General features: G+C 34.7%; 1 protein-coding gene across 5 annotated transcripts in view; it reads left to right on the forward strand.

The window, feature by feature from the left end:
* The window catches only part of MIA2 (MIA SH3 domain ER export factor 2), a 122,369-nt gene that overhangs the window by 15,414 nt on the left and 81,218 nt on the right, over positions 1–25,737 (forward strand). For all 5 annotated transcript variants that reach the window (XM_037834889.1, XM_037834885.1, XM_037834887.1 and 2 more), the window contains exons 5-6: positions 20,156–20,356; positions 20,463–20,563. In XM_037834889.1, the coding sequence (XP_037690817.1) occupies positions 20,156–20,356; positions 20,463–20,563 (302 nt within the window). The remainder of the gene's footprint in view (positions 1–20,155; positions 20,357–20,462; positions 20,564–25,737) is intronic.

The following is a 25,737-nucleotide window of genomic DNA, read 5'->3' on the forward strand; positions in this document are numbered from 1 at the left end:
TTGGTTTACTTTGGTTTTTTTTTTTTTTTTTTTTAATTCCTCCAGGTTTGCAGTTAGGTCTTTGATTTTAGGTCTTTCTTCTTTTTTTAATGTAAGCATTTAGGGTTACAAACTTCCCTCTGAGCATTGCTTTCACTGCATCTCATAAATTTTTATATGCTGTGTACTTGTTTTCATTCCTCTCAAGATATTTACTGATTTGCCTTGTAATTTCTTCTTTGACCAACTAATTGTTTAAGAGCGCATTATTTAACTTCCATATATTTGTGGATTTTCCAGTTCTCTACCTATTGTTGACTTCTACCTTCATCCCATTATGGTCAGAGAAGATGCTTTGTATAATTTCAATCTTTTTAAATTTATTGAGACTTGCTTTGTGACCCAACATGTGGTCTATCCTGGAGAATGAGCCATGTGCAATTGAAAAGAACGTATATCTTGCTGTTTTGGGGGAGCAATGTAATCTATTTGTCTGTTAGGTATATTATTAAAGCTCTCTGTCTCCTTATTGATCTTCTGTCTAGATGTTCTATCTATTGATGAAAGTGGTATATTGAAATCCCCAACTATTATTTTAGGGGTGTCTAATTCTCCCTTCAGTTTTCCCAGTGTTGCCTCATGTATTTTGTAGCACTGTGGTTAGGTGCATAGATATTTATAATTATTATTTCCTCTTGGTGGCTTGACCTTTTAATTAATATACGGTGTCCGTCTTTGTCTCTTGTAACAGTTTTTGGCTTAAAGTCTACTTGTCCAATATTAGTATAGCTAACCTATGGCTTATCTTTTTCCATCCTTTCACTTTCAACCAATTTGTGTCTTTGGGTCTAAGATAAGTCTCTTGTAAACAACATATAGTTGGATTTGCTATTTTATCCTTTCTGCCAATTTGTGTCTTTTGATTAACATTCATTGTTTTTACTGATAAGGCAGTACTTATTTCAGGTATTTTCTCCTTTTGTTTTTGTATGTCTTTTATATGTCTTATATTTTTTAGTTTAATTTTTTTAAATTAGAGAAGTTGTAGGCTTACAGAAATATCACGTTAAAAATTCAGTGTTTGCATATACCTTCCCCCATTATTAACACTTTGCATTTGTATGTTAGGTTTCTTACAATTGATGAAAGAATACTATAATTGTACTATTAACTATATTCTATAGTTTCCATTAAGGTGTATTTTTCCCCCATATATCACCCTATTATTAACCTTATGTTAGTGTGATACATTTTTATAATTCATGAAATTACATTTTTATAATTGTATTATTAATTATAGCCCATTGTTTACAATAGAGTTTTCTGTGTAGTGATATCATTTTTCCTCTCTTTTTCTTTATTGTAGCATCCTTTTCTGTATAGTGATCTTTTATGATGTACTTGACTGATTCCTTTCTCATTTCTGTTTTTGTATATATTATAAATTCTTTGTGGTACCTTAGGGTTTCTATTACACAACCTGTATCTATAACCTACTAATTTGAAAAGATACCAAGTTAGCTTCAATAGCATAGACATTCTCTGTTCCCACATCCCTTTGTTTCCTCTCTTTATGTTGCTTTTGTCTCATATTATCTCTTCATATTTTGTGTGTGAAATATTAGGAAATATGATTATTTCTTATTTAATTGTTAGCTAACTCATAGGAATTAAAGATTAGAGTTATATATTGAGAATACAGTACTGTGGGTTTTGCATTTATACTTTTAGTTACCTTTATTGTAAATCTTCTTCACATTGCTCCAAGGCACTCTCTCCTGTCTTTTCCTTTCAATGTGAAGGACTTCCCTTAGCAATTCTTGTATGGCAAATCTTTTGGTTATGAACTCTCACAGTTTCTGTTTAACTGTGAATGTTTTAAATTCTCCCACATTTTTTTTTTATAATCTTCATTTTATTGAGATATATTCACATACCACGCAGTCTCCCACATTTTTGAAGGACAGTTTAAAAATTGTTTAAAGGACAGATAAAGAATTTGGGGCTGGAAATTTTTCTTTTTTTTCAGTACCTTAAATATGTCACATCACTGCCTTCTCACCTCCATGATTTCTGATAAGAAATTGACTCTTAATCTTATTGTAGATCCCTTGTATGGGACAAATCACTTTTCTCTTGTTGCTTTCAAAATTCTTTTTTTTTATTTTTGGCATTTGATATTCTGATTACTATATGTCTCTGAGTAAGTCTGTTAGGGTTTATTCTGTTTGGAGTACATTGCACTTCTTGGATATGTATATTTATGTCTTTCATAAGAGTTGGGGTATTTTGGGCCATTATTTTCTCAAATATTCTTTCTGTCCCTTTTCCCTTCTCTCCTCCTTCTCAGATTCCCATGATACATATGTTGGTATGCTTCATGCTGTCACTCACGTCCCTCAGACACTGCTCTTTTTTTTTCTATTCTTTTCTCTACCTGTTCTTCTGACTGTATGATTTTGATTGTCCTGTCTTCTAGTTTGTTGATTCTTTCTTCTGCCTGTTCAAATCGGCTATTGTATGTCTCTAGTTTATTTTTAATCTCCATCATTGTGCCTTTCATTCCCCATAATTCCTGTTATGTTTACTTTTAAACTTTCTAGGTCCTCTTCATACTCACACATTGTCTTCTTTATATTCTTTGGCTTTATATCCATCATTAATTCATTTCTATCCATATTCCACCTCACTTGATCCTTCATCTCCTTGAACTGATTTAGGAGATTTGTTTGAACTTCTTTGTTAATTGTTTCAAAATCTGTGCTGCTTTAAAGTTTGAATTTGTTCTCTCTTCCTGTTTCTTAGTATGGCTTGTAATTTTTTTTTTTTTTTTTTTGCTGCTGATATCTAAGCATCTGATTATTTTGATGTGCTGTCTCTGAAAGTTTGTTTCTCCATCTTGCCTACAGTTTTATTGTAGACTGTCTATGTGTTAAAGCTCTTCTTTTATGCTTGATCCAACTTATGCTGGACCTTTACAGTGGCCCTTGTTTAACTTTTCATATTTTCTCAGGTCTGCTGCAACTTTTTCTTGCCCTAGCAATGTGGTACAAGTTTTATGTTCAATTGTTTCACATATTTTTCTCTGTTCCTTCTCTGGGAATCCTGATCTATTATGTGTGTTTTAATGCAGAATTTTCTGCAGAAATTTCTCATATGATTTGTTTAACTTCTCTCCCTCTTTCAGTGCCCCCTCCACTTTTTTTTTCTGTGTTCTTTCCAGTTCTGGAATCTGTCCTGCCTTAGAGCAGTTATTCCCCCCACTCCTTTTCCCCATGAGGCTTTTCTGCTCCTGGTACTTTCCCATTAGGGTATCCCACCATGGGGAGCCAGATTGGGTGAATCCAAAAAGGTCTTTTTTTTTTTTTTTTTCTATTTAGGTGATTCAGCAATCAGAGATTTGTCTGGGTGTGTGTGCACCTCTTGCCAATAGTTCTGCCTCTGTTTCTTTTATTTTCTGAGGTACTTTTTGTATGCAGGCACTAGTCAGCTGCTTGTCTTCCACCCTGGGATTCTGCAGACTTCGGTCCCTGTGCCTAGATATGCATGCTGTGAGTGGCTTTAGGGTCTGAATCCATGGCAGGAGTCATCCAGGTTGTGCCCCCTCTGTGTGACTCTTAAGTTGCATAGGATCAAGTGAGGGGGAAGGGTCTGGACTAGCAGATTTGGTCATTGATTTCCTACCTTTTTTGGTGTTTTTTTTTTTTTTTCTTTGATTCAGCAATTGTGGGAGTTTTTTTTTCCCCCAAGTCTCTATCTTCTTCCAGAATTCCAAGCAAGTGGCATATCCTTTCTTAAGTTGTCTCTGAGACAAGACTTTTCCAGGTGCTGTCTTATGTCACCATGTGGATCTGCTATTCACTTTAGTCACTGTTCTAGAGCCTAGTCCAGGGTGAGTCTTACACTCAGCCCTCAAGAACCTTGGCCAAAAGCTTGAAGCTGGGGATTGCTGTTGATACCAAGATCTTTATTTCCACTATCCCAAGCAATGTTGGGACTGGAGGGGAGATGGGGTGGGGGCAGCATTGGGTCCTTTTGCTCTTCTGAGTCTGCCCTTTTTCCAATTTTAATTGGGTTTTTGTCTTTTTGCTGTTAAGTTTTAATAGTTCTTTATATATTCTGGGCATTAAACCTTTGTCAGATATAAGACTACCAAATTTTTCTCTCATTATCTATGTTGTCTTTCAATTTTCTTTAAGTCTTTTGATGTACAAAAGTTTTTAATTTCAATGAAATCCAATTTATCTATTTTTGTTGTTGTTGTTTTTGCTTTCGGTGTCTTATCTAAGAATCCATTGTAAAATTCAAGGTCCTGAATATTTTCTCCTATGTTTTCTTCTAGGAGTTTTATGATTTTAGCTTTTGTATTTTGGTCATTGATCTACTTTGAGTTAATTTTTGTACATGATGAAAGGTAGGAGTTCATTATTTCTGTGTGTGGATTTTCAGTTCTCCCAGCACCACTTGGTAAAGAGCCTTCTTTCCTTTTTGAATACATTTGGTAGCCTTGTCAAAAATCATATGGCCACAGCTATGTGGATTTATTTCTAGAAGCCATATTCTGTTCTACTGTTCTATGTCTATCCTTATGCCAGTACCACATTGTTTTAATTACTAGCTTTGTAGTAAGTTTTGAAATTGGGTAATGTGAGTCCTCCAACTTTGTTCTTTTTTAAGATCGTTTTGACTATTCAGGCTCCCTTACAATTCCATACAAATTTGAGCATTGGCTTTTTCACTTTTTGCAAAAGAGCCTGCAAAATAGGGATTGCATTGAATCTGTAGATCACCTTTGTGGTATTGACCTCTTAATATTAAGTCTTCTAATCCATGAATATCAAATGTCTTGCCATTTATTTAGGTCTTCTTTTATTTCTTTTGGTAAATGTTGTAGTTTTCAGTGTTCAAGTCATATCTTCTAGGTTAAATTTATTCCTTGGTATTTTATTTTTTAGATGGTATTGTGAATTGAATTTTTTTCTTCATTTTCCTTTCAGATTGTTTATTACTAGTGTATGGAAACACAAATGGTTTTTGTGCATTGACCTTGTACCTAGCAACTTTGCTGAATTCAATTATTAGCTCTAGTCACTTTCTTGTGAACTTTTTTGGGTTGTCTATATATAGGATCATATCCTCTGTGAATAGAGATAGTTTTACTTTTTCCTATCCAATCTGATTGCCTTTTGCTTCTTCTTCTTCTTCTTCTTCTTCTTCTTCTTCTTCTTCTTTGTGTGTGTGTGTGTGTGTGTGTGTGTGTGTGTGTGTGTGTGTAGTTACTCTGGCTAAAATTCTCGGTACAGTAAAAGTGGAGAAGTGGGGATCCTTGTGTAGTTTCCCTATGTTAGGGTAAAAGCTTTCAGTCTTTCACCATTGAATATGAATTTCATAAAATGTGATTTTTTCATAAAATGCCTTTTATCATGTTGTGAAAGTTGTTTTCTATTCCTAGCTTATTGAGTGCTTTTATCATGAAAAGATACTGGATTTTGTCAAATGCCTTTTCATCATGAACTGAGATGATCATATGTTCTTTTTCCCCTTCATTCTGTTCTGGGGTATGTTACACTGATTTTCGATTTTGAATCACACTTGCATTCCTGGAATAAATTCCTCCTAGTCATAGTGTGTAACCTTTCATATACTATTGGATTCAGTTAGCCATTATTTTGTTGAGGATTTTTGCATCTATATTCATAAAGGATATCAATCTGTAATTTTCTTTTTTTGTGCTGGCTTTATATGGCCTTGATATCAGGGTAATACATAGAATGAGTTAGGAAATGTTACTTCCTCTTCTTTTTGGGTGGCGGGGGGCAGAGTTTGAGAATGATTGGTGTTAATGCTTCTTTAAATGTTTGGTAGAACTCACCAGTGAAGCCATCTGGGTCTGGACTCTTCTTTGTTGGGTATCTTCTGATTAGAGATTCAATGTCTGTACTTGTTATTGGTCTGTTGAGATTTTCTGTTTCTTCCTGAGCCAGTTTTGAAAATTTTTATGTTTCAAGGAATTTTCTTTCATTTCATTAAGTTACTTATTCTGTTGGTGTACAATTGTTCATCGTATTTTCTTATAATCCTTTTTATTTCTGTACTGTTGGTAGTAATTTTCCACTTTCATTTCTGATTTTAGTTATTTGTGTTTTCTCTCCTTTTTCCTTTGTCAGTCTGGCTATAGGTTTGTCAATTTTGTTGATATTTTCAAAGAATCAACTTTTTGTTTCACTGATTTTCTCTATTGTTTTTTTCTATTTCTATTGTGTTTTCTAATTCTATTGTGTTTTCTCTATTTCTTTATTTCATTTACCACCATTCTAATCTTTACTATTTCCCTCCATTTTATAACTTTGGGTTTAGTTTGCTCTTCTTTTCCTAGTCCTTCAGGTATGAAGTAAGCTTACTGATTTGTGATCTTTCTTCTTTTTTAATGTAGGCATTTACAGCTATAAGTTTCCCTCTGAGCACTGCCTTTGCTTCATCCCATGTGATTTGCTATGTTGTTTTTGTATTTTCATTGATCTGTAAAGTATTCTACAATTTCCTTTGACACTTCTTTGCCCCATTTTTTTGTTTTCTTAATTCAATTTTATTGAGATATATTCACATACCATGCAGTCATACAAAGTGTACAATCAGTTCACAGTACCATTATATAGTTGTGCATTCATCACCAAAATTAATTTTTGAACATTTTCATTACCACACACACAAAAATAATGAGAATAGAAATTAAAGTGAAAAAGAACAATTAAAGTAAAAAAGAACACTGGGTGCTATTTTTTTTTTTTTGCCCCCGTTTTCCTACTCATCCATCCATGTACTGACAAAGGAGAGTGTGATCCACATGGCTTCCCCAATCACACTGTCACCTCTCATAAGCTACATTGTTATACAATCGTCTTCAAGATTCAAGGGTTCTGGGTTGTAGTTTGATACTTTCAGGTATTTACTGCTAGCTATTCCAAGTCATTAAAACCTAAAAAGGGTTATTTATATTGTGTGTAATAGTGCCCACCAGAGTGACCTCTTGGCTCCTTTTCGAATCTCTCAGCCACTGAAACTTATTTCATTTCATTTCACACCCCTCTTTTGGTCAAGATGCTCACCATCCCACTATGCGGGGTCTAGATTCCTATCCGGGAGTCATATTCCACATTGCCAGGGGGATTTACACACCTGGGTATCAGATTCCCCATAGGGGGGAAGGCAGTGATTTCACCTGCCAAGTTGGCTTAGCTAGAGAGATAGAGAGGTCCACATCTGAGCAACAAAGAGGCATTCAGGAGGAGACTCTTAGCACAATTATAAGCAGGTCAAGCCTCTCCTTTGCAGTAACGGTCCTCCCAAGACCAAGTCCTGTGATTGAGGGTCAGCCCATCAAACCACCAGTCTGCAATGTCTGTGAGCACATCAGCAACCATCGAGGTGGGGAAGCCTAACACCCTGCATTCTCCATCAGCTCCTCAAGGGGGCGCTGCATATTTTTTTCATTGTTTTTTTTTTTAATTAACTATTACCTATATAAAAAAATTTTAAAAAACATAAAATTAAAAAAACATTTCAAACAAACCAAAACAAGGGAATAAGAAAAAGACAACTAACCAAAAATAACTACTTTACTTCCAACATGTTCCTAGTCTACCATAAGAAAGTAACCTAATATGGCAACATTTCTGTGAATTGTACCTACCCTACCCACTAGAAATTAACAAACCATAGTCATTCCTGGGGGTTCCCAGGAGTTAAATTTACTGATAGCTTATCTGTTCTTATTGGGTTATCATTCCCCCTTCACTAATTGCTCTCTAACACTAGGTCCCCTACATTCTACATGATAAACCATTTATTTTATGTTTTTTAATGTTCACATTAGTGGTAGCATAATATTTCTCTTTTTGTGCCTGGCTTATTTCTCTCAGTATTATGTCTTCAAGGTTCATCCAAGTTGTCATATGCTTCAGGACATTGTTCCTTCTTACTGCTGCGTATTCCATTGTGTATATATATCACATTTTATTTATCCACTCATCTGTTGAAGGACTTTTGGGTTGTTTCCATCTCTTGGCAATTGTGAATATTGCTGCTGTGAACGTTGGCATGCAGATGTCTGTTTGTGTCACTGCTTTCAAATCTTCTGGGTATATACTGAGAAGTGCAATTGCTGGATGAAAGAGTAACTCTTTATCTAGTTTTCTAAGGAACTACCAGACTGTCTTCCAGAGTGGCTGAACCATTATACAGTACCACCAATAATGAATAAGAGTTCCAATTTCTCCACTCCTCTCCAGCATTTGTAGTTTCCTGTTTGTTTAATGGCAGCCATTCTAATTGATGTGAGATTGTATCTTGTTGTGATCTTAATTTGCATCTCTCTAATAGCTAGTGAAGCTGAACATTTTTGTTTCTTGTCCATTTGCATTTCCCCTTCAGAGAACTGTCTCTTCATATCTTCTGCCCATTTTATAATTGGACTATCTGTACTATTGTCATTGAGTTGTAGGGTTTCTTTACATATGCAAGATATCAGTCTTTTGTCAGATACATGGTTTCCAAAAATTTTTTCCCATTGAGTTGGCTGCCTCTTTACCTTTTTGAGAAATTCCTTTGAGGTGCAGAAACTTCTAAGCTTGAGGAGTTCCCATTTATCTATTTTTTCCTTGGTTGCTTGTGCTTTGGGTGTAAGGTCTAGGAAGTGACCTCCTAATACAAGGTCTTGAAGATGTCTCCCTACATTATCTTCTAGGAGTTTTATGGTACTGTCTTTTATATTGAGGTCTTTGATCCACTTTGAGTTAATTTTTGTGTAGGCTGTGAGGTAGGGGTCCTCTTTCATTCTTTTGGATATGGATATCCAACTCTCCCAGCCCTGTTTGTTGAAAAGACTATTGTCCCAGTTCAGTGGTTTTGGAGGCCTTATCAAAGATCAGTCAGCTGTAGATCTGGGGGTGTATCTCTGAATTCTCAATTCAATTCCATTGATCAATATACCTATCTTTGTGCCAGTACCATGCTGTTTTGACTACTATGGCTTTATAATAAGCTTCAAAGTCAGGGAGTATAAGTCCTCCCACTTCATTTTTCTTTTTTAGAGTGTTTTTAGCAATTTGAAGCATATTCCCTTTCCAAATAAATTTGATAATTAGCTTTTCCAAGTCTGCAAAGTAGGTTGTTGGAATTTTGATTGGGATTGCATTGAATCTGTAGATGTGTTTGGGTAGAATTGACATCTTAATGACATTTAGCCTTCCTATCTGTGAACATGGAACATTTTTCCATCTTTGAAGTCCCTTTCTATTTCCTTTGGTAGAGTTATGTAGTTTTCTTTGTATAGGTCTTTTACATCTTTGGTTAAGTTTATTGCTAGGTACTTGATTTTTTTAGTTGCTGTTGAAAATGGTATCTTTTTCTCGAGTGTCTCTTCACTTTGTTCATTTCTAGCATATAGAAACATGACTGACTTATGTGCATTAATCTTGTATCCTGCTACCTTGCTAAATTTGTTTATTAGCTCTAGAAATTATATCATTGATTTCTCAGGGGTTTCCAGATATAAGTTCATATCATCTGCCAATAATGACAGTTTTACTTCTTCCTTTCCAATTTGGATGCTGTTCTAGTTTGCTAATGCTGCAGAATGCAAAACAGCAGAGATGGATTGGCTTTTATAAAAAGGGGATTTATTTGGCTACACAGTTACAGTCTTAAGGCCATAAAGTGTCCAAGGTAACACATCAGTAATCGGGTACCTTCACTGGAGGATGGCCAATGGCGTCTGGAAAAACCTCTGTTAGCTGGGTAGGCACGTGGCTGGTGTCTGCTCCAAAGTTCTGGTTTCAAAATGGCTTTCTCCCGGGATGCTTCTCTCTAGCAAGCTTGTTCCTCTTTAAAATGTCACTCACAGCTGCACTGAGTTCCTTCTCTTTGAGTCAGCTCATTTATATGGCTCCACTGATCAAGGCCCACCCTGAATGGGTGGAGCCATGCCTCCATGGGAATATCTCATCAGAGTCATCACCCACAGCTGGGTGGGGCCATTCCAAGCAAATCTAATCAGCACCAAAACGTCTGCCCCACAAGACTACATCAAAGATAATGGCGTTTGGGGGACACAATACATTCAAACTGGCACAGATGCCTTTTATTTCTTTGTCTTGCTGGATTGCCCTGGCTAGCACTTCTAGCACAATGTTGAATAACAGTGGTGACAGTGGGAATCCTTGTCTCATTCCTGATCTTAGAGGGAAGGCTTTCAGTTTCCACCATTGAGTATTATGCTGGCTGTGGGTTTTTTCATATATGCTTTTTATCACATTGAGGAAGTTTCCTTCAATTCCTATGTTTTGAAGTGTTTTTATCACAAAGGGAGGTTGGATTTTGTTGAATGCTTTTTTAGCATCTATTGAGATGATCATTTGATTTTTCTTTTTGATTTGTTAATTGTGTTGTAATACATTGATTGATTTTCTTATGTTGAACCATCCTTGCATGCCTGGAATGAACCCCACTTGGTCATGGTGTATGATTTTTTAACGTGTCTTTGGATTCGATTTGCAAGTATTTGTTGAGAATTTTTGCATCTATATTCATTAGGGAGATTGACCTGTAGTTTTCCTTTTTTGTAGCATCTTTGCCTGGTTTTGGTATTAGATTGATGCTAGCTTCATAAAATGTGTTAGGTAGTGTTCCATTTTCTTCAATGTTTTGAAAGAGTTTAAATAAGATTGGTGTCAGTTCTTTTTGGAAAGTTTGGTAGAATTCCCCTGTGAAGCCATCTGGCCCTGGGCATTTATTTGTGGAAAGTTTTTTGATGACTGATTGGATCTCTTGCTTGATTGGTTTGGTTGAGGTCTTCTGTTTTCTTCTCTGGTCAGTCTATGTTATTCATATGTTTCCAGGAAATTGTCCATTTCCTCTACATTATCCAGTTTGTTGGCATACAGTTGTTCATAGTATCCTCTTATAATTTTTTAAATTCTTCAGGATCTGCAATAATGTTACCTGTCTCATTCATTGTTTGTTTATACGGGTCTTCTCTCCTTTTGAATTTTGTTAGTCTAGCTAGGGGCTTGTCAATCTGTTGATCTTCTAAAACAACCAACTTTTGGTGTTATTTATTCTCTCTATTGTTTTTTTGTTCTGTATGTCATTTATTTCTGCTTTATAATCCTTGTTATTTCTTTTCTGTACTTGGTTGAGGATGGTTTGCTGTTCATTTTCTAGCTTCTTCATTTGAATCCATTGGTTCTTTGCTTTTAGCTCTTTCTTTCCTTTTTTATATGTGTTAGTGCTATAAATTTCCCCCTCAATACCACTTTGCTGCATCCCGTAGATTTTGATATGTGTGTTCTCATTTCATTCATTTCTGTATATTTAGCAATTCTCTTGCTATTTCTTCTTTAACCCACTAATTGTTTAGAAGTTTGTTGTTTAACCTCCAGGTATTTGTGAATTTTCTAAGTCTCTGATGATTATTAACTTCTAATTGTATTTCATTGTGGTCAGAGAATGTGCTTTGAATAATTTCAATTTTTTTTTTTAAATTTATTGAGTCTTGTTTTATGTCCCAGTATATGGTCTATTTTGGAGAAAGTTCCATGAGTACTAGAGAAGAATGTGTATCCTGGTGATTTGGGATGTAATGTTCTATATATGTCTGTTAAACCCAGTTCATTTATCAGATTGTTTAGGTTTTCAGTTTCCTTATTGGTCTTCTGTCTGGTTGATCTATCTATAGGAGAGAGTGATGTGTTGAAGTCTCCCAGAATTATTGTGGAAACATCAAATGCTTCCTTTAGTTTTGCCAGTGTTTTCTCATGTATTTTGTGGCACCTTGATTGAGTGCATAAATCCCATTTGTTTTTTAAAGTCCTTCTTTAATATCCACATATCTTAATTTTAAAACTTTATTTCAATTATTGATTTCTGGCTCCATTCCATTGTGGTCAGAGAAGATATTTTGTATGATTTGAATATTTTCAAATTTATTGAGTTGATCTGTGGCCTAACATATGGTCTATCCTTGAGAATGATCCATTGCACTTGAGAAGTATGTGTATACTGCTGATGTTTAGGTGGCGTGTTCTACATATTTCTGATAAGTCTAATTGGTGTATGGTGTTGTAGAAGTTCTCTATTTCCTTACTGATCTTCTCACTAGATGTTTATTCTTTATTGATAATAGTGTTATGAAGTGTCCAACAACTATCAAACTGCCTATTTTCTCTTCTCAATTCTGTCCAATTTTTGCTTCATATTTTGGTGCTCTGTTGTTTGGTGTGTATATGTTATAATTGTTATATCTTCTTGCTGGAATGAATATTTTAACATATATACTGTATTTTTCTTTTTTGCTTTATTTTTTATGACTTGGTGTCTAAGCAATTTTTTTCCCCTCTTGCCATCTCTATTCCCACCTGTTCTGATTTGCTAATGCTGCCTTCTCACAAAACACCAGAAATGGGTTGGCTTTTATAAAGGGGGTTTATTTGGTTACAAGGTTAGTCTTAAGGCCATAAAGTGTCCAAGATAAGGCATCAACAATCAGGTACCTTCACTGGAGGATGGCCAATGGTGCCTGGAAAACCTCTGTTAGCTGGGAAGGCACATGGCTGCCATCTGTTCCAGAGTTCTGGTTTCAAAATGGCTTTCTCCCAGGACATTCCTCTCTCAGTTCCTGTGCATTCTTCAAAGTGTCCCTCTTGGCTGTAGCAAGCTGGCTCCTTCTCTCTGAGCTTTTATAGGGCTTCAGTGAACTAATTAAGGCCCATGCTGAATGGGTGGGGCCACACCTCCATGGAAATTATCCAGAGTTATTACCCACAGTTGGGTGGGTCACATCTCCATGGAGACACTCAAAGAATTACAATCTAATCACCACTAATACATCTGCCCACAAAGGATTGCATCAAAGATAATGGCATTTTGGGGGGCATAATACATTCAAACTGGCACACTACCTTTGTCCCTGAGACAATAATTCCCTCCCTGCCTTTTTTTAAAAAAAGAGCAATTTCCTCTTGGTATTTATCTCTAGTTTTCTAAAAAAGTCATTATACTTTTGTGCTTTGATTCACCTATTTTAGGTAGTGCCTATTTATTTCCTTTTCTAGTAGGTAAGAATTTTCATTTCATTCACTCACATTTTATCACATTTACACTTTCCCAATATATGTATTATTGAATGATTCTCTTAGAAATCTAAGCTATGGGAAACTTCAGCAATTCAAAGTAGTTTTGATTAATAAATGATAATTTATTCTAGGCCTATAAAATTTCTTTACTTTTTTCCTTTGAAAATGAGCCATGATAACAAGGGTTTTTTATTGTAGAAGATAATAAGGAAACTCAAGCAAAAATCATATTAAAAGTTTTCAACATTGTCCTTCATGACTGTCAATTCTAGAAGCTTGAGGTGTCCAGGTATATAGAAACTCCTATGATTAAAGTCATGTGGATTGCATTTTAAGCAAAGAGTTATATAATGTGACTTTCCTACAGGCCCATTCTGTTGTGTTTATGATGGACAGATTAGAAACTCAGCAAATATTGGATGAAAATACAGAAACAATTAAATGTTTGGATGACAGGAAATTCTTTACAGGACAAAACCAATAATGTTGAGAACTCAGAAAGAAACCCACATTTCCATTAGAACTTGTTGATATTCCTGAACTTTCAGAAGAATCATACATCATTCCATAGTATTCTGCAAAATATGAGCTCTTTGATGGTTCAACATCCTCAACCAACATTTAGATTCTAATCCTTTTCTAAATGAGAAGGAGGTGGATATGATGCATTTCATGATAAAATCATTAGAGATCTAAATTGTCAAAGGCTAATTAAAAAGGAATTTCTCTTGTTCTAAATGTGTTAGTTCCTAAAGGAATATTTGTGGAAAAGTGGCTGAAAGTAATTGTAAGAAAGAGAGACTAAAACAAAACAAAACAAAACAAAACAAAACATCTGGTCCAGAAATACAGAAGATTCAAAGATTAATATATAAAAATATTTAAAAGCATATTTATAGAAACTCCAGGGCATTCTGAAAGTAATATTAGAAAATTTTATTTGTCATTTCATATAACAATGCCGGGAGAATTCCTAAATATGAACAATTTGGTGACTAGTCAAATGAGAATACAGCATTTTTGCAATTATCACTGGTTTTGAGGGACTTTCATGAAAACATTCAGAAATTTCTTTGTTTCAGAAAAAAGACTTTTCAGATTACATAAACAAGTTGGATTATTCCAAAACATTACTACATAATGAAACAAAAAGCAACCTAATGTCATGCAAAAATTTGTTTTTTAAAAAAATATTATAAAAGAATCAAATAAAGCCATAGGCCTATTTTCTGAATATTGGAGTAATAGCCAAAACAGATACACAATTAACTTTTCAGATAATTTCCACAACTCTTACAGGGAATATCAAAACCTGTCTTAATTAGAAAAAGTGCATGAGAAAAATGAAACACTAATCCTGTAGTAATGCTTGTGAGTAGCTGAGACTTGAGATAACCACATTTACAGAAAAACCAATGTGCTATATGAATTTACTATAGACATAAATTTGGAAACATTTATATTACATTACATTACTCTCTACTTCACAAAGGGATTTCAATTGAGCTTATTTAAATAATGAATTTCCTGAGTACAGTTAAATATAAAAAATAAGCATTATTTTGTTTTGACTTTTAAAACTCTCTATATAAAAAATTATAAAGGATAGATATACATATATATATACACACACATATATATACATATATATACCAAATGTAAATCTTAAAGCTCAATATTAAGTCACATGAAAATACCTCAAAAATGTAATCAAATATGAAAATGTTATAAGGAATATTAATTTTTTCTGAATATGTATTTATTTCATATGCAGTTTAAAACAATATTTTAAAAGAATCATATAGCCACATATAAAAGTAGAGTGTAATTCATTACTGAATAAGTCTCTTTTTCCTAATGGCATTAAATGTTATTGTAGATCACTATTTGATTCTCTCTGTTTGGAAAAATCCCATTGTATTCAGACTCCTGACTTGATAACTCATTGTTAATTCCAATGTCTATACATGGTATTAAGTTATGATGTGTGTTTGCTCCATTGGGACATTCATCTTTTAAATAATGCTAAATAAATGACAGCATCAAAGTGCTATGTTGAGAATCATACTCTCAAAGATCAATAGGAGACATTGAATAATTCACCTATTATACTTTATATTTTGGTTTGCTAAAGCTGCTGAAAATGTGATATGCCAGAAATGAGCTGGCTTTCAGCAATGTGGATTTATCAGTTTACAAGTTACAATTCTAAGGTCATGAAAAATGTCCAAATTAAGGCATCAACAAGAGTATACCTTCTCTGAAGAAAGACTGCTGGCATCCTGGGTTCCTCTGTCACATGGGAAGGCAAATGGCAACATCTGCTGGTCCTACTTTCCTGGGTTCTGGTTCCAATGGCTCTCTCAGCTCCTGTGGGTTCCTTCTTGCTTCTCTGGGTGTTTCTCTGCCTGAGGTCTCTCCAAATGTCTCTGCCTTTTATCCTCTCTTAAAGGACTCCAGTAAAGGATTAAGACCCCCTCCCACCCACCCCCCCACCCCCGCCGCCCCTTGAATGGGCTGGGTCACATCTCAATTGAAACAACTGAATCGAAAGGTTCTACCCACAATAGGTCTGTACCCATGAGAATGGATTAAAAGAACATGACATTTTCTGGGGTATATAACAGCTCCAAACCAGCACACTTTAACATTGCTTTTCAAAGCTGCACTGATACTTTTCTATCCTAGTCTTAAAAAAAGTACCTGAGAAGTATATCCCACAGCTTTCTTGGATATGGTACTTCAGGCTAGGACTACCTAGGGCTTTTTTTTTAAACTTTGTTTGGCTAATCAATTCAACCAACCAATAAGCTTAAACTATGTTTAAAAATTGAATCAACTGTTTTCAAATAATTTGAGGCCTATGTTGGCATAACATGAACTTAAGTACATGATGCAAAATGACAAACTGGCAAATTTTGACCTATATGTTTCAAATTGGAAATTTATCATTAATTTATGGGAATGATAATCCTTTTTTAAATGAAAATTCTCAAAAAGAGATGCATACTTTATTTCATTTAAAATCTGAATTAAGGTGCTTTATGATTCATTTAAAGATTTAATATAGGCGAACTTTGGAGATGTTGTGGGTTCAGTTCCATACCACCACAATACACTGAATATCACAATAAAGTGAATCACATACATTTTTGAGATTCCCAGTGCCTATAAAAGTTATATTTACACTATAATACATAATTATAATAACTAGTCTAAGTGTACAATAGCATTATGTTAAAAAATGTACATACCTTAATTTAAAAATACTTTATTGCTAAAAAATGCTAACAATCATCTTACCCTTCAGTGAGTCCTATCTTTTTGCTGGTGGAGGGTCTTGCCTTGATGTTGATGGCTGCTGACTGACCAGGGAGGTGGTTGCTGAGGGTTGAGATGGCTGTGGTAGTTTCTTAAAATAAGAGAACAATGAAGTTTGCCACATTGATTGACCTTCCTTTCATGAAATATTTCTCTGTAGCATATGATGCTATTTGGAAGTATTTTACCCAGAGTAGAACTTCTTTCAAAATTGGAATCAATCCTCTTAAACCTTGCTGCTGCTTTTTCAACTAAGTTTATATACCCAAACCATTGTTTTTTTTTAATTTTGTTTTATGCATTTGCTTTTTAGATTTTCTAGGAAGTAAAATGTGGAGTTACAAATCAAAAATACATTAGTGTGGTATTTGTATTTACCAATGTCATTAACTTTACCAGAAGATTTTATTATTTCAAATGCCTTCAGTCAATTGTCAAGTGTCCTTTCTTTCAACCTGGAGACCTCCCTTTTGTATTTCTTGTAGGGCAAGTATAGCGGTGATGAAGAAGGTTTTTGTTTCTCTAGGAATGTCTTAATTCCTCCCTCATTTTTGAAAGACAGTTTGCTGGATATAGAATTCTTGGTTGGCCATCTTTTGCTCTCAGCACTTTAAATATGTCTTCCTACTGCCTTCTTACCTCCATGAATTCCAGTGAGAAGTCAGCACTTAATCTTATTGAGGTTTCCTTGCATGTGACACATTGTTTCTCTTTTGCAGCTTTCAGAATTCTCCGTTTTATCTTTGGCATTTGACAGTTTGAATATAACACAGTGTAATGTGGGTCTATTCATTTTTCCTGTTTGGAGTTTTTTGAGCATTTTGGATATATATATATTCATGTCTCTTTTTTTGTTGTAAATTGGGCAGTTTTCAGCCATTATTTCCTTGAATATTCTCTCTGCCCTTTCTTTCTTCTCCTTCCATGACTCTCATAATGCACGTACACTTGATGATGTTCACAGATTCCTCAGGCTCTATTCACTTTTCTTCATTCTTTCCTTTTTCTGCTCCTCAACTTGATGATTTAAATAGTTTTATCTTAAAGCTCACTGAATCTTTCTTCTGCCAGCTCCAATCTGTGGTTGAACACCTCTAGGGAATTTTTAATTTCTGTTACTGTAGTCTTCAGCTCTGTTTTGGTTCCCTTTCAAAATTTCCATCTGTTCCGGCTTGCGAATGCTGCCATTTTGCAAAACACCAGAAATGGATTGTCTTTTATAAAGGGGTTTATTTGGGTACAATGTTACAGTCTTAAGGCCATAAAGCGTCCAAAGTAAGGCATTAACAACAGGATACCTTCACTGAAGGATGGCCATTGGTATCCGGAAAACCTCTGTTAGCTTGGAAGGCATGTAGCTGGCGTCCACTTGCTCCCAGATTGCGTTCGACTGGTGTTCTCCAAAACGTTGCTCTTGGGACATATTGTCCTCTCTTAGCAGCAGCTCATCTTCAAAATGTCACTCTCAGTTACTCTGAGGTCCTTCTGTTTGTGAGCTCTTTTTATAGGACTCCAGTGAACTAATCAAGACCTACCCTGAATGGGCAGGCCCACATTTCCATGGAAACATTCAATCAAGAGGTCACACCCTAATCAAATGTATGAATCACAGTTGGGTGGGTCACATCTCCATGGAAACAATTAGAAGGTTCCAACCTAATCAACACTAATGCATCTGCTCCTGCAAGATTGCATTAAAGAATATGGCTTTTTCTGGAGACATAATAAATACAAACCAGCACACCATCTCTCTATCAATATTTTCTTTGTGTTTATCTATCATTGTCCTTATTTACTTCAGCTCTTTGTGCATGTGTTCCTTTAGTTCTTTGAGCCTATTTAGGACCATTTTTAAAAAAGATTTTGCCTGGAATGTTCCAGGCCCAGTCTTCTGCACTGGTGGTTTCTAATGCTTTAATCTTCTCCTTTGTCTGGGCCATCACTTCCCATTTCTTTGTATGTTTCAAAATCTTTTGTTGAAACCTGTGTCTTTTGATGTCTTAGTGTGTTACAACTGGGATTTAGACTCTGAGGTGACTGTTCCTTAAGCTTGTAGTGAGTTAATGTTATGACATAACTTTCCTTGAATGCCTGGAGGTAAAAAAAAGAAGGAAAAAAAGACAATATCTTTCCCAATCTTTGCATTTTTACCTCTGTAAATGCTCTCTTTCAGTGCTTATCTATAAATTCTAATATTTCCTTTCTTTGTGCAACTGGCAAACTTTGTTCTGTTTATTAAATGAAATTAACTGTCAATACCAAGTGGGTTATAGATACTGTAAGGAATTTTGGCCATTTTTACTTTCTTTCTGGTCCTCTAATAGATAAAGTAACAAAAATCTATCATAAATTTTCTTGAGAGATGAAGATATTTGTTTTTCTTTAATGGAATTTAGATAGTACATCCTCTTTGATAAAAAAAATTTATCCAAAATAAATCTTATGGGTATCTAATTATTGTCTTATACTTAGTCATAAGTTTATATAGTAGAAAAGACTTATTATTGACAATTATGCTAGTTTTTTTTTTTTTAAATAGTTTTTAGGACAAAAAGGCCACATAGAGAATAGAATTGTGTACAGTTTTTGTAATCATCCCTTGTCCAAGGAATAAAGGAAAGGCTATGTGGTATGCTGAATGATGCTGACACTCAAAGATGTCCATGTACTCATCCTCAGAACTTGTTTTCATTTTCTTGGCTGCTTAAGCTAATACCATGCAATGGGTTGGCTTAAACAACAGGAATTTACTAGCTCTCAGTTTTGAGGTTAGGAAAATTTCCAAATCAATTCCTCATCAAGGCAATGCTTTCTTCCTGAAGACTGGTGTTCTGGGGCTGGCTGCTGGTGATCCTTGGTTCTGGGCTCCTCTGTCACATGGCAGTGCACATGGTGGCCTCTCCTGGCCTCTCCCTTTTCTTCTGGTTTCTGATGATGTTCAGCTTCTTGTTTCCCATTGCTTTCTCTTCTATGTCTGAATCTCATTCTGCTTATAAGGGACGCCAGTAATAGGATTAAGACCCATTCTTATTGAGTTAGGTCTCACCTTAACTGAAGTAACCTCATCAAAAGTTCCTAACTACCATGAGTTCACACCTATAGGAATGGATTCAGTTTAAGTGCATGTTTTTCTGGGGTACATAGCTTCAAGCCACCATACCTGTGAATATATTACCTTGCATGGCAGAAAGGACTATGCAAATATGATTAAGAATCTTTAGATGGGGAGATTATTCTGTAGGCCCAATATAATCACAAGTTTCTTTAAAAGAGGAAGGCAGGAGGTCAGAGTAAGAAACACACAGAGAGACAGGAAGATGCTATGTAGCTGGCTTTGAAGATGAAAGATGGGCTATGAGCAAAGGAATGCAGATGGCCTCAAGAAGGTAGATGGGCTGTGAGCAAAGGAATGCAGATGGCCTCAAGAAATGGGTTCTTCCCTAATTCCTCCAGAAGGATCACAACACTGCCAACCCCTTGATTTTAGGACTTTTGACCTCCAGAAATGAAGGAGAATGTATATTGTTTAAGCCACTAGGTTTGTGGTAATTTATTATATCAGCAGTAGGAACCTAATACAAGCTACAATTTATGTTTAATGAGCTCTTTGAATGAAGTGTCACAATGATGAGAGAAGTTCAAAGAATGACCTGCCTAGAAAACAAAAGGGAAGTGTACAACAAAGCAGATATTAAACAATTACATTTCTCCTTATTCATTTGCAGATGTGGTCTCTAAAATAGAGTTACCTATGAGAGTTCATGAAGAAGAACATTTCAAAACCTTATCTTCTAAAAATAATGCTGAAAAATCAAAAATATCACTAGAGACTGAAGGGCCTACTCAGGTCGAAATGTACATATCTGTGGAAAATACCCTATTAAACAGTCAGATGCTTTCAGTTAACTCTTTTTCTCTTCAAAAAGGTAAGAAAGGGGTTATTTTTTCTCTAATATGGCATTTAAGAAGAAATTTAGATTTAAATGTTACATAATACTGAGTGTTAACATGTTTTTATTTATAAATCAACAGAGGATGCTACTAAGTTTCAGATACTGCAGTATTTACTTCAAATAGATGTTTTCAATTTCATGAATTCTGCATTTTCACCAATTCTAATTCTTATAGAAAGGGTAAGTTGGCCTTTTAAATCTTTTGAAAAAATTTAAACCATTTTTACCAAATATAGGAGGAGAAGCTGCAAATTTTATTTGAGTGAATCCTCTGTATATGAGCCTTACATAATGTTTCTCTTTCCGTGAAATCTTACACAAAAGATTTCTCCAACCTGAATATTTTGTTGCATGAATATTGTTAAGGATTTTTAAAAAATCTTTCCTTAAGTTTTGTTGAGCTGAGCATTGGTTTTCTATCTTTTTTTTTCAAAATAGGGAAAACCATGCTAAATGCATTAACTATAAAATAATATGAATAATACGAACTAAAAATGACTCCCAACTAAATCATTAGTATCTGAAATGACAGTTACGACTTCAAAATGGTATAAGGTGAAGGTCTAACAAAAGCAAGTCATATCTCAAAATTTAACCAAGCTGTTACTAAAATTACAAATTCTGTCCACTTTTTCAATTATTGTAAACACTAATATTGAATGAGATAATGCAAAAGAACCTAGCTGTAGTGCTTGGCACTTAGAAGGCATTTTACAAATGTTAGCTCTTTTTCTCCTCTATTGCTACCATATCAATAATTGAGGTAGTACTATTTACCTTCTCATTTAAATAAAAAAAACACATTATTGTAGTAACACATGTACAAATCAAAATTTCCCATTATAACCACTTTCAAGTGTATGATTCATTGGTATTAGTTACAGTCACAATATTGTGCTACTATCACCAGGATCCACTACCCAAACTTTTTCATCACCTCACGCAGAAATTCAGCATCCATTAAGCAATAACCCTCCCTTCCCTGTATGTCCCAGCCCCTGGTAATCTGTAATCTACTATCTGTCTCTATGAATTTGCTTATTATAGTTATTTCATATAAGTGAGATCATACCATATTTGTCTTTTTGTGTCTGGCTTATTTCACTCAACATGATGTTTTCAAAGTCCAACCATGTGGTAGCATGTATTAGAACTTTATTACTTTTTGTGGTTGAATACTACTACATTGTGCGCACACCACATTTTATTTATCCCGTTCATCTGTTGATGGACACTTGGGTTTCTTTCACCTTTTGGCTATTGTGAATAATGGTGCTATGAACATTGGTGTACAAGAATCTGTTTGAATCCCTGCTTTCCAATTATTTTGCATAGATAACAAGAAATGGGATTTTAGGGTCATGTGGTAATTCTATGTTCAACTTTCTGAGGAACCACCAAATTGATTTCCAAAGCAGTAGCATCATTTTACAATCCCACCAATAATGGATAAGCATTCTGATTTCTCTGCATTTTTGCCAACACGTGTTCTTGTCTTTTGTTTTTTTCATGAAGCCATCCTAGTCCATATGAAATGCATTTCCCTGAAAACCAATGATGTAGAACATCTTTTCATGTGCTTATGGACATTTGTGTATCTTCTTTGGAGAAATGTCTTTACAAATTCTTTGCCCATTTTTAAATTGGGCTGTCTTTTTATTGTTGACTTGTAGCAAATTTGAAATATTCTGGATATTTTATCTTTAGCAGCTATATAGTTAGCAATTATTTTCTCCCATTCTGTAGGTTGCCTTTTCACTTTCTTGTTAATCTTTGATGTAAAAAGTTTTTAAATTTGATGAAGTCCCGTTTGTCTCTTTTTTCTTTTGTTGTTTGTGTTTTTTTTGTGTGTGTCATATCTAAGAAATCACTGCCAAATCCAAAGTTATGAAAGTTTCTTCCCGTGTTTTCTTCTCACAGTTTTATGGTTTTAGCTCTTAGGTTTAGGTCTTTGATCCATTTTGAGTTAATTTTGCATATGGTGTGAGGAATGGGTCCAACTTCATTCTTTTGCATGTAGATATCCTGTCTCCCCAGAACCTTTTGTTGAAGAGACTGTTCTTTCCCCAATTAATGTACTTGGTACCCTTATTGAAAATCAATTGGCCATAGATGTGAGGGTTTATTTCTGAACTCTCAATTCTATTCCATTGGGCTATATGCCTTTCTTTATGCCAGTACCACACTGTTTTGATTAGTGTGGCTTTGTAGTAAGTTTTGAAATCAGGAAGTGTGAGACCTCCAGCTGTTTTTCCTTTTCAATATTGATTTGACTGTTTGAGGCCCCTTTCAATTCCATATGAATTTGAGGTTTGGCTTTTCCATTTCTCCAAAAAAAGGTTGCTGGGATTTTGATAGGTATTCCATTGAATCTGTAGATCCCTTTAGGTAATAATGACATCTTATATTAAGTCATCTTATCCATGAACATGGGATAGCTTGCCATTTATTTAGGTCTTCTTTCTTTCAGCAGTGTTTTATAGTTTTCAGTATATAAGTCCTTTACCTCCTTGGTTAAATTTTTTTCCTAGGCATTTTATTCTTTCAGATGGTATTGTGAATGGAATTGTATCTTTAATTTCCAATTTGGATTGTTTTTTGCTGGTGCATGGAAACACAACTGATTTTGTATGTTAATCTGTAGCCTGCAACATTGCTGAATTTGTATATTTGCTCTGGGAGTTTTCTTGTGGATTCCTTGAAATTTTCTACATAAAGGATCATGTCATCTGTGAATAGAGACAGTTTTACTTCTTTCTTTTCAATTTGGATGCCATTGGGTTCTTTTTTTTGCCTAATTGCTCTGCCTAGAACTTCTAGTACAATGTTTTCTGGCAGTGGTAAAGGAGGGCATCTTTATCTTGTTTCTGAGAAGACAATGTAAATTTTAGGATGAAATTTAACAGTGGTTGCCTTCAAGGAGTTCACTCTAGTTGGAGAATAAAGATAAGAAAAGCAATAATTACAATATAGGACTATAATATCTACAGGATGCTACTGATACACAGAACTGCCTAGTGGACAGATTGGAAGTAGTTGGTAGAGATGGTGGGGAGGAGGATCCTGGGAAAGCATCCTAGAGGAGATCATACTTAACCTGATCTTGAAGGAAGGGTAGGAGTTAGCCAAAGAACGAAAAACATTTAGGTTGAGAAAACAGCATTTTTGAAAGTACAGAAGTGGGGGAGAAGATGGCAACTGTGGAGAACTATAAACAATTCACTCTGACTAAATATAGGGTGAGGCTGAAGATGTATAAAGGAATCAAATCAGGAATAGCTTTGTATGTTATGGTAGAGGGTTGAATTCCTGTAGATAATGGGAAGCTACTTATGAATTTTAAGAGGGGAATAAAATGAAAAAGTTTCATGATAACATTGTCAAATAAGGATTGAAGGTGTAGAGACAAGTGGCAGGGAGCCCAGTCAAGCAGGTATTGCATTCGTTCAGGAAATAAATGGTGAGATTCTAAATCAGGGTTTACAAACTCAAATGAAATGAGTGAAGCAGAGGGAAAGGTGAGACCTATAGTCAACTATATATGCCTTGTCTAAAGGACTTAGCTAATATTTACTTCAACCTCGTTTTGCTAGATCTTCTGATTTCTCCAGAAGAGTGGGAAATCTGGATTTTTGTGTGAAATCTCCTAGTTTTTAACGCTGAAAAATATTCAGATTAAAAAAAAAAAAAATACCTGGCAGGCCAGATGAAACAATATGTGGACTGGATTTGGCACATTAGCAACATTTAAAAATCTTTGGCTTAATAATACATGATGGTATTTGTTGAGATGATTGGAAAGACAAATTGGAGAGATCCTTTGTAGATAGAATTCATTGAACTTAACGATTGATTGAATGTTGTAGGAAGTGGGAAAGAAATAATGAGGATAACTGTAACCAGGTTTTCAGTTAGGGTGACCAGATAGATGATGGTGCTACTGAATGTGATGAGTTTGTGAAAACTGAGCTTAATGAGATACATTGTTTTGCTTTCTGAGGCTTCCTTCTCACTTTATTTCTTTACTAAGCTCCAGAGAGTTGACATTACCTGGTAAATAAGCTCAGAGAAGTGATTAATTTGCAGTATATGAGTTGGCCTTGAAGATGCTGAACAAAATCTTTAGCCAGCGATCTCTACCATCATAGGAGGGGAAAAAAATACAATAATAATGGTGATTATAAAAATAGTAATAATAAAATTTTCAACTCCCATGGAATTAATTCTACTTACTGAAATGTTTTGCTGACATATGCTCCACCTGTAATCCCTTTTCCCCAGAAATTATACTTCCCTGTTTGAAGAAGACGAAAAAGTAGTTTATTAATCAGTAACATGATATTTACTTCTATATAAAGGTACTTGTTTAATAAATCTATACTCAGTATACTTATTTTTGTGGACTCAGTAAACGTAGTCAAATACATTTTACTTTAACCATTTTGGTTGAAATTCTTTAGACATGGAAACATTGAATTTAAATTTATGTTCATTAATTAGTTACCTTGAAAAGTCACATCTTCTGGGAGTTTCTTAGCTTTAAAACTCTTATATCATGAGCTGAGACTAGATCACAGGCTGTTGGTCAAAACTGAGTTGAGTACTGTTCAAAAAATTGTGAATCAGTTGTCAAAATTAAAAAAGGTGAGTATATATAAAAACTTAATATTCCTGGGTTCTCTTGAAAAAGTAGAAGACTGCAAAATATAGTCTCTCATTCTCATATGGCAACAAGAATCTCAAGTTGACATGAAATTCTTCAATTTCTTATATTCATTTGAACTGTTTGGCCTCTATAGGGCTTTAATTTATAATCCTTGGACTAAATGTTCTGAAGAGTTCCTGCCGGATCTAGAATACTAAAATCTGAGTGAATCTATTATATAGTTTTGAATAGCTGCAGTTAATGGAAAATTTGAGCAATTTTCCAGTTAAATTTAGGTGAAAAGTTTTCCTTTTTCTTCTTGCCTAAATGTTTCAGGTAATTGTTTCAATTTGCTGGTAATTTTAGTTAGGTTTTATATAGAACATACTTTTGTTGTATTGTTCAAGTAACAGGAATCAACACTTTTTTTATCTACTTTTTTTTTTACAATTGAGGAGGCTGTTTTAGTTCTAACATTTATACATTCTTAACTAGAATGCTTCATTTATATGTGGAATAAGCAATTAAAATTAGCCAGCTCTTGTTCAACTGGTAGTTCCTGATTCAAAATCTTTGGAGAACAACTCTTACATCACCAGTATAGAGAATGAAAATGTGGCTCAGCAATTTTGTTTGATTTTCTGCCAAAGGACTAGATCTTATAGCTTTTAACATTGCTGGTTTAATTAAATGGGAATGACTAGTACTT

The sequence above is a fragment of the Choloepus didactylus genome, chromosome 4, assembly GCF_015220235.1.
Source record: "Choloepus didactylus isolate mChoDid1 chromosome 4, mChoDid1.pri, whole genome shotgun sequence".
Taxonomy (NCBI): domain Eukaryota; kingdom Metazoa; phylum Chordata; class Mammalia; order Pilosa; family Megalonychidae; genus Choloepus; species Choloepus didactylus.